Consider the following 10,492-nt stretch of genomic DNA (forward strand, 5'->3'; position numbering starts at 1 on the left):
AGCTATTAGACACAAACCTTAGCTATTTGGATCACATAATTCGCCACGTAGAAAAGTACTCTTCTAACTTCCTTTTTAAAATTTATTTTAAAATTTTTGCGTATGATTATATGATGCAAGTACGTTGACTAAAATGGAACAAACCCGACCAAAATGATATTTTGGCCTAATAATGCATAAATAACATTTCTATTTCAACACTATTAAAAGAACATTTCGACAAGTCTTCGGATGTGACCAAACAACTCGATGTCCCACATAGAGGCAATTGGACATAAAATGAAAAGACTTTGACCACTTGATATAGTTTTTGGAGTCAACCCTTTTGGGTTTTATACATAGTTTATAAATAACTTGTACATTTCTTTCTCATAATCATAAGGAGAGTAAAGAGATGGAGTTGTTATTTGGAAGAAGAAGAGAAAATGTTAAAGGAGTTGTAGTTTTATCAGAAGACACAATTATTATTTCAGGAGCAAATCAAGCTGTTGTTCCATCCAATCAATCAGTACACATAAGTCCTGATGGATTAAATTCATTAAACATAAGTGTTTCAACCCTCAATCATTTATTTCATGGAGCCAATCGAGTTCTTAATGGAGCCAATCGAGTTCTTCATAAATTCAGTGAATCTTTAGGAGGAAATGTTTCTCTTCAACTCGTTAGCTCTACCAATCAATGTAAGTTCCTTCTTCTTTTACCCTTTTCCTTTGACCCTTCTTTCATTATTTTCTCATGTTTTTTTATTGTAATTGTGATGCTTGAGTCTAGAAAAGGTACATGAATGAACCGATTTTACATCTAAATAAGAAGAATCATGAGGAAATGAGAATATGTATAGTTAAGAAAGGCTTAAAAAAATTGTAATTATTACATACCTATACCGATAGATTGCACTTTTTTTTTCTATGATTTAATTATAGGAACTCCAAAGTTAAGTGTGTTTAATTTGGAGCAATCCTATACTGGGTAACCTCCTGAAATTTTTTTAAAGAAACATGTGAGTGAGGACAAATATGCTAAAAGAAAGAACCCGTGTTGGTCGATGAGGATAATTTTCACTCTTAGAAACAGTTTAAGACAAGTAAGAATAACGATGCCAGGTCATGAGGATGTCAAGGCCATTAGATGTCGAATCTTAGGCCTCAGGCATTATGTAAATAAATAATGATTTCAACAACGATGGTTGCCCGTTGAACTATGCTTAAATTGGTTTTAATTTGAATATTATTCTAAAATGTTAATGCAACATGTGAATTGTTATCTACCAGCTCCTTCTGTATTTTTATTGTTTATATGAATGAAATTGGAGCTAGGATATGATGAGGATGCTACAAATATATCAACCTAACTGAGATATTCTAGTACACCTACTGACCAATTTATCAACTTATTAGTTGTATGTTTCTAATAAAAAAGATTTTGTTATCTTAATTTAATGGTCCATTCTATAAACAATATTTTAAATTCATAGGTGTTTAATGGATTAAAAAATTGAGGCTAATTACTACAAATTAATGGATGGAGTTTAGAAAATATTTCAAGTTAATGTGACTTCTACTTGGTATTAGTGTAAGAGATTCTCTAATCCATCTGATTCTCTTAATTAATATTAATAGCTATCCGTCAACGGGGTCGTTTAATTATATACTTTTTCTTTTGGGATGAAGGGTTGTTTAAATAATAACTACAACTTGTTAGCCTTCTTTACAAATTTCAAAACTAGAAGTGTATAAAATATTAATTTTACTGTCGTATTTATCCATTTAAGTGAGTTTGTTTCAACGTGGTATTTGCATGCACTCCGTCCTTAGAAGTCAGTGGTTCAATCCTCAAAATTAAGTTCAAACGAGATTTTTACGTTTTTTTTCTTTGTCCCTTATTATCAATCAAACCTATTTGTAGGGAGAAACATCAACACAAATATGTATAATGTTACTACCCTAATTAGGTTCAAACGAGATTTTTACTTTTTTTTTTTTTTTTTTTGAAATTATTACATTTTTATTCATTTTAAGTTTTTTTTTATTCTCGAAATTGGAGCATAATACAAGTTTAATAAGATTTAAAAATGGGTGTGAATTCTAAAATTTAATTGGTTGAAATTGAAAACATATAATAATTATTGAGGGATAGAATGAGATATTTTTTCCAAACTTTTATCATTGTAACGTGATAATTATGTCAGTTGAATAATGTTTATTTTGACAATCCTAATACCTTTTTATTTTAGATTAAAATTGGTTAACGAAAGATTTTATACGAGAGATTTTGGATGATCTAATTTTTCTTTACAAAATTCTCTATTAACTGGTTAACTATTGAATCTTCCAAGTAATTGTCATTCAATTTTAAATTTATTCAATTGTAGGGGTATAATTGAAAATTTTAAAACCTATCATTTTCTGACTTGATTACTTGTTATTAATTTCTTTCCATGGTATATGTAGTTTGAAGTTTCAACCAACTTTCTTATTTCATTTGAATTCAAAGATGGCTTACTCCAATATTTGTGAAAAAGCGTTTTCAAATTAAGCATTTTTCTAAGAAGTTTCTCTTAAGAGTTATGTCAAAATCATGATTTATTGCACATGGATTTGTTGAAGGGGGATTCTCACCAATAATTGTTTTAAAAACATTGTATGTCTAATTTATTTGAAGGGTTACAAATAATTGTCATCATTTGGCTATATTGACCCAGGCAAACATATTATTTCAATTATTTTTATATTGATATTTAATATCATTTTTAATATCAAATTTATTATAAAATAATTCTTTAAAGAAACGTGTATACTTTTAATTAAAAATAACATTGTTTAATCTAAAATATTCTATGAAAGTTATTTTTTTTCTTAAAGAAAGATGGTTAATCCATGTTTAGTTGATATGAGAAAAAGAAAAAGGGAATTTTCATAAATAAAAAAAATGTCAAACTATTTACAAAAATAGCAAAAAAAATATTGATAGACACTGATAGAACTCTATCAACGTCTATCGGTGATAGACTTCTATCATCCTTTATCAATCTTTATAAAGAAAGATTAAAATTTTACTATTTTATTTAAATAGTTTGATTATTTTTCTACTTTCGAAAATTTCCAAAAGAAAATATATGCAATATTTGGAATTTTTTAAATTTAGTTTGGGAAGATGATAGATTTTTGGGAAGCTAAATTTAAATTTGAAGGTGGGTATGAGGGTGATTGTGGATGTAAGAATAAAGTGATTTTACATAAATTAATAAATAATCAAATTTTGCTAAACAACTTTTTAGACTAAATCCTCCCTATTTACTCCTGCAAACAAAACAAATCCCAAACAAGCCTAAATCTTTGTAGTCAATGCACAAAAATGAAATGAGGTATAAAAAAAATATGGTCAATAAGAACAATGCAAAAAAAAAAAAGGCTCATACATTTTTTTGATTATATAAATATCTTATCCACTTATCAAACAATACTTGGAGAATGCATATCTGCCATCTTTTTTTTCTCAAGTAATTGAAATTGATAGTACTATCTTTAGAGCTAATAATTAAGTGTATAACAAAAAAAATTTAAAAGATGGTAAATATAACAAAATATAACAATGATAGATTCGATTTCTGATTACTCCTACTAATGATAGACTGTATCATTGATAGACTTTTATATCAGCGATATAATCTAAACTCTTGATTGCTATATTTGCAATTGCTCTTTGTTCTTTTTAGTATAATATAATATGTTATCAATTGATATATAAATTATTTCTCTCATTGTCAATTGATTTTGGACTTCAACACATGGATCAGTTTAAGTCGGCTAAAACATATCAATATTTTTTGTTTGTGCTGAGAATTTTTGTATATGGTTTTATGCAGCATGGAACGGGAAAGGGAAGGTGGGAAAAAAAGTTTACCTTGAAAAGAGGAGTAGTAAAATGAAATGTTCATGTGGAGGAGATTTTGTTTCATTTGAAGTAAATTTTAAGTGGGATGAAGAGATTGGACTTCCGGGAGCTTTCCTTATAAGAAACAAACATTTTACCAAATTCTACCTCAAATCTCTTACTCTTGAAAATGTTCCTGGCCATGGAACTATCCATTTTGATTGCAACTCTTGGATTTACCCTTCTTTTAAATCCAAACGCATCTTCTTTATCAACAAGGTAATTAATTCTTCCTTCAATTTTTTTTTTTATTTTACCACTAAACATTATTCATACTTATTTGGATATCGTTAATTTGTTTTTTCCTCTAAACATTAGTACAATATAATGTGATACCTCTGTTATAGAAAATAGCATATAAAACAAGAAAATCATTGCCTTCATACATAAGAGAAAATTTGAGCCTAACAAATTCACGTTGTCTCATTAAGACAATTTTACTCATTTATTCTAGTGTTTGAGTTTGAAATATAATTGTCTCCTATGATATACTAGATTTTCTTTATTAGGAAAACAACTACTCGTTCACAAGATCCAATGAACTCTTCTTTGTATAATAAACCGAAGATCAACAAAATTTTAAAATTTGAGAATTTTGTTTTATGGGAAAAAAGTGTCAATGAAAAATAATGTTACAATTTGGAGAAGAGACATGGTTATGTGTAGATTTTAGCCTATGTCATGAGGAAGCGAGAGTAAGCTCAAAGGACTCATGAAGGATCCCATTGGTAGCTTAGATAACCTATGGGAGCTTAATGGTAGCTCAGATGACCTATGGAGAGCTTAAAAGGTAGTTTAGAGGATCCATGAGGGGAGCTTAGTAGAGACTCAAAGGATGTGTAGGGAAGCTCAATAATACCATAAAAGACCTAGGAGTCACATGGAGAACTTTGGAGAACCCATGAAAAACTTATAAGTCAAATGGAGGACCTTGGAGGACCAATACTTCTACACGATCCATGGAGAACTTAAGAGTTACATAAGGGGCCTTGCAGAACCCATGAAAAGACAGTTGTACAACCCATGGAAGACTTAACAATCTCATAAAGAACCTTGGAGGATCCATGAATGACCTCTGCAAAATGCATGGGGGACCTTAAACGACCCATGGAAGACTTTAAAGTGATTGAGTTTAAAATCTGTTCTTCTAAATAATGAGAGAAAAATGAGAAAAATGGGAAGTGTGTTAATTTCATTCTAGAAAACTCCATATAAATACATATCTTAAATCTAAAATTAGATTCCACAATGTTAGCAACTAATCCCACTAACTCCACAAGAATAGGAATTTAGACTTGACTACAACTAAAAATAACTTCAACTATTTCCTAGAAACTAGGAATTGACTAGACCAACTGAAAAACTAATTTGCAGTTTTGAGTTACTAACATTCTCCTCCTAACTCAAATACTACAAATACCTAACTTGCTCCTAAGAGCTTGAAAACGACTCACACAAAAGGACTTAGTAAAGATATCAGCTATTTGCTCTTCTGAGCTACAATGTACCAGCTGCACTTCTCCTTCCTTCTGCATCTCTCTTAGAACATAATACTTGATCTTAAAATGTTTGATCTTTCAATGAAAGACTAGATTCAATGAGATGGCTAGAGTGGCTTGATTATCCACAAACATCTTCACACACTTTTCCTGCTTCAGATGTAAGTCATGCATCAATTTCTTTAACCAAACAGCTTGGTTGACTACTGCTGTCGTTGGAATGAACTCAGCTTCTACAATTGACTGAACCACTATATGTTGCTTTTTTGAACACCATGAGAAACACCCTGAGGTAAAAGTGAAACAATAGCCAAAGATGTTCTTCATATCATCTAATGACCCAGCCCAATCACTATCTGAGTAGCCTTGTAACTCAAAATTTTCAACTTTACTAACTTCGATCCCAAAAGACAGTGTGCCTTTCAGATATCTCATAACTCTTTTTCCAGCAACCATATGATTCTTGCTTGGATAGTGAAGAAATCTAGATAAGACACTTACAGTGTACATAATGTCAGGCCTAGTGGATGTGAGATACATGAGGCATCCAACTAGACTTCTGTACACGTTCTCATCAGCAGGTTCCTCTCCATCATCCTTTTGCAACTTCTCCTTCTGAATCATTGGAGTGTTCACACTCTTACACTCCTCCATATTGACCTCTTCAATATCTCTCTTACATACTTCTTCTGACAAAGGAGTATTTCATTCTGCCTTTGTTGAATCTCCATGCATAGGAAGTTATGCATCAGACCTAGATCAGTCATCTCAAACGCCTTTATCATTTCATGCTTGAATATTTCTATCTGAGCATCATTACTTCCTATCACTAGAAAGTCATCTACATAGACAGATACAATCACAATAGCAGTACTTGATTTCTTCACATAGAGTGTGGATTCACTTAGACTCTTCACAAAATCCAGGTTCAGCAAGTGATCATCCATCTTGTTGTACCATGCCCTAGGAGCTTGCTTCAACCCATAGAGAGCCTTCTTCAACAAATAAACCTTTTGCTCTTGTCCTGGTATGATGAATCCGTCTGGTTGCTCAACATAGATCTCTTCTTCTAACACTCTATTTATGAATGTTAACTTCACATCTAGATGATACACCTTCCATCCATGCTAGGCTGACACAGCCAGTAGCAACCTGATTGTGTCCATTCTTGCAAATCAATTCCCCAGACTTGTGCATATCCTTTTACCTTAACCTGGCCTTGAGCTTGTTCACAGAGTCATCTGGGTTCAATTTAGTTTTGGAAACCCATTTGACTTCAATCACTTTCCTGTCTGCAGGCTTCTCCACCAGCTCCCATGTATTGTTTTTCTTTATCATACTCAACTCTTCCTTCATTGCCTCCATTCATTTCGTATCTCTTTTAGCTTCTTCATACTACTTCTTTCATACACCTCCATCAATAGTCTAGTCCCTCTAACTAGTGCATCATCAACTAACTCATCGGGATCTAGAGAGACTTCTTGTTGCTTCACCTCTGCTTCTTCTGTCTAGTCTCATTCCTCATCCTTCAAAAACTGAACATCTCTGCTAATCACCATCTTCTCTATGTGAGGTTGATAGATCTTGTAGGCTTTGGACACCATGTTGTAGCCTACAAAGATTCCTGGTTCGGCCTTCTTACTCAACTTGTCTCTCTTCACCTATGGAGCATAAGAAAAACACAAGTAGTCAAACACCTTAAAATTTGTCAATTTTGGTTTAGTACAAAACCAAGCTTCATAAGGTGTCTTCTTTTCCAATACCCTCGTAGGTAGTCTATTCAACAGAAAGCCTGTTGTGTTTGCTGCTTCAGCTCAAAATTCCTTTGGCAAGTTTTTCTCATGCAATAAACATCTTGTCATTTCCATAATACTCCTATTCTTCCTTTCACTGACTCCATTTTGTTGTGGAGAATATGGAGCAGTGAACTGATGCTCTATCCTAGCTTCTTCACAGAAGGAATTGTTACAATCCCATTATCAGTTCTCACCACCTGAATCTTACAGCCACTTTGATTCTCAACCCATCTCTTAAACTTCAGAAACACTTCAGCTACTTTAGACTTATGCTTAATGAAATATATCCAACACATTATGGTATAACCATCAATAAAGATATGAAATACCTACTACCATTTAGTGAGAGAGTTGGTTGAGATCCACACAAGTCAATGTGGATGAGCTGCAACTTCTCAGTTACTTTCCATTGTGACTTCTTGAAAGGCAGCCTTGTTTGCTTCCCTGTTAAACAAGCTCTACAGTTTGTTTTCAGCTCCTCCAGAACTGGTACTCTTATTGCCATCTCATTCTTCTACAGATACCGCAACCCTTTCTGATGAAAGTGCCCCAACCTCTTGTGCCATAACTCAATGTCATTCACTTGACACTTGAAAGCTATCTGCTCCTTCTCGAGTGGATCCAACGAGAAGCTCTTGTACTACATCTTTATTTTGTACAACTCATTCCCATTGGAATCAGAAATGAGGCACTTTCCTTCTTCAAACAACACTTTGAATCCCTTCTCTACTAATTGACCAATGTTTAACAAGTTTTGATCAATTTCGGGGACAAACAACACTTCAGTAATCACCTTGGTTCCAGCATAGCTCTCTATTGACACTGTGCCTTTCCCCTTTACTTCTAGATACTCACCATTTTCTATCTTCACCCTTGACTTAAATGACTTGTCAAGGTCCTTGAACAACTCTTTGTCACTTGTCATGTGATTGGTACACCTACTATCAACCAATCAACCATCACATTGAGTGACTGATGAGCTATGAAACACAGATACTTCATGTGAGGCAAAGAATCTGTATCAGACACGTATCGGATACCAATTACCAATACTTTCAGATACTTTCCAAATACGTATCTGACACGCGATTTGACGTATCTATTTCTATGCATGTTTTTTAAAGAAAAAAGACAAGCAACTCATCTAATCTTTCCCAATCTAAAACTAGGCAACCTATTTAGAAAGCTCATTACTCGAGTCCAAAAATAAAAGGAAAAAAATAAATAAAAGACCAAACCCTAAAATCATCTAATCTTTATCTTCACATTTGAGTCCCCACGAAGTCCACTAAAATATAAACCATTTGGATATCTTCAACAATTCAATGAAGAAGTTCTTCGTTTATCTTCATACTTCTCCCTCTAATCTTCTTCTTCTTTTTTGTAATATGAGTCACTTTTCTATTGCATTTTATTAACTATTGTACTTCAACATCTTAGATGTTGCTTTTTTTATATTGTATTTCGGTGTTTGTATTCTATTTTGTGCTATTGTTATTAACTTGTATGCTAAATTTATCTATATCCTATATTTTTTTAAGAAAAGGAAAATGTATCTTCAATGTATCAGTATCTTCATTTTTTAAAAATATATATATATAAAATAGCATATCTTTAAACGTATATGTATCTTAGTTTTTTAGAAACTGACGAATCGCCATATCTGATCATATCCGTATCGTATAACCGTATTCGTGTCTATGCTTCATAGCTGATGAGAAACAAGTAGCCACAAAGAGTTGATCTTCTTGTTGTACTACAACATGTGCTCCTTCTTGTTGTTGAGTTTTTGCTTCCTTACAGAATCGTTCAATGTGCCCCAATAAATGACATCTTTTACACTTCACATCTGGCCTTCTCTAGCATCTAAAATGTGGATGATTCTGCTTCCCATAATGCTTGCATGTGCTACCAGCATTCTTTGCAGCAGACTCTGAGCTACTGCTGCCACATTTCTTCTTCCCTTTCCCCTTCTTGTCTCTTCCACCTTGTCCCTGCTGCACTCTAGCTTTCAATGCCCCCTCAATATTTTCTTCTTGTCTCATCGACCTCCTCTGCTCTTGTCCTATATAAACTACCAAAATTATTTGTTGAAAGTATGCTTAAAAATCCTTTACTATTTTCTAGTGTCAAGTTACTTACAAACTCGGGACTAACTTAAAAATTGAAGAGTGTGTGGCTTGATGCCTCACCAATGCTCAATTATTATTGTTTATATATATTTTTTGGTCTTGCAGGCAGCTCGTCTATTTTCTCTGTAATAAAAATTTACAGTTGATCTATTTTTTGGTCTCAACAACTATATTTATAGACTAATTTGTGATAGTTTGAATAACCATGTCTCTTCTTCAAGTTGGTAGGAAAAAAAAATGAAACGACACATTCTTTCTTTAAAGAACACAACTCATGAAATTGAAATGAAGGGATACTAATGCATGCATGCCTAGCTTATTGCTCAAAACTTTTAGTCTTATTTTTTAAAAGGCAGGTTCGAAAACACTTCCATTTTCCGTTTCTTGTTTTCATTTATATTTTCTAGGAAACATACTTATTTGATAATTCATTCTGTTTGTTATTGTTTTTAATTTTTAAAAAATGTTTTAGTGTGAAATATTTTTAGGAACAATAAAAAAATAGTTTTTTTTTTTTCTATTTCTGTTTTTGCAGCCTCCTCGAGGCTCTTGATTTTATCTGCATTTGCTATTTCTATTATGCTTTACTTTCTCTCTGGTTTTGTTTTGTCACTCCCCTGACCACTTTTATAATTGTATTGAGAACTTATTGAATCATGTTTGGAAATAAAATTTTGTTTCTAGAAAACATTCCTCTCAATTTTAAGAATGAATTTACTCGTTTTAACCATGGATTTGACCTAATCTCAAATTTGTTGCATCATTTTTAGGCATATCTTCCATTTCAAACACCGGAGGCACTACAAGAGTATAGAAATGACGAGCTTATAAAGTTAAGAGGAGATGGAATAGGAGAGCGTCAAGAAAGAGACAGAATATATGATTATGATGTTTACAACGATCTTGATGAGAAAGATTTAGGTTCAGAAAATGCTAGACAAATTCTTGGAAACTCGAGTGACTATCCTTATCCTCGTAGAGGAAGAACTGGACGAGGACCTTCACCTCGAGGCAAGATTTTCTTTTGATTTTTGACATACACAGAAGAAAAAAAAAAAAAAGAAAAATTACCTTTTCATGGTACAAAAGAAGAATTATTTCCATTAGAATTTCTCTCTTCCCACTTAAGGAA

The 10,492-nt window shown here is 32.6% G+C and overlaps 1 protein-coding gene across 1 annotated transcript; it reads left to right on the forward strand.

The window, feature by feature from the left end:
* Positions 1–356: 356 nt before the first annotated feature.
* On the forward strand, positions 357–10,427 carry LOC120069101 (linoleate 9S-lipoxygenase A-like). The gene is made up of 3 exons (XM_039020783.2): positions 357–680; positions 3,866–4,152; positions 10,131–10,427. The coding sequence occupies exons 1-3, from the start codon at positions 395–397 to the stop codon at positions 10,386–10,388; spliced, it is 831 nt and encodes a 276-aa protein (XP_038876711.1). The 5' UTR covers positions 357–394; the 3' UTR covers positions 10,389–10,427.
* The last annotated feature ends 65 nt before the right edge of the window (positions 10,428–10,492 follow it).

The sequence above is a fragment of the Benincasa hispida genome, unplaced genomic scaffold (genome assembly GCF_027475165.1).
Source record: "Benincasa hispida cultivar pf3 unplaced genomic scaffold, pf3_genome.v1.1 HicScf576, whole genome shotgun sequence".
Classification (NCBI taxonomy): domain Eukaryota; kingdom Viridiplantae; phylum Streptophyta; class Magnoliopsida; order Cucurbitales; family Cucurbitaceae; genus Benincasa; species Benincasa hispida.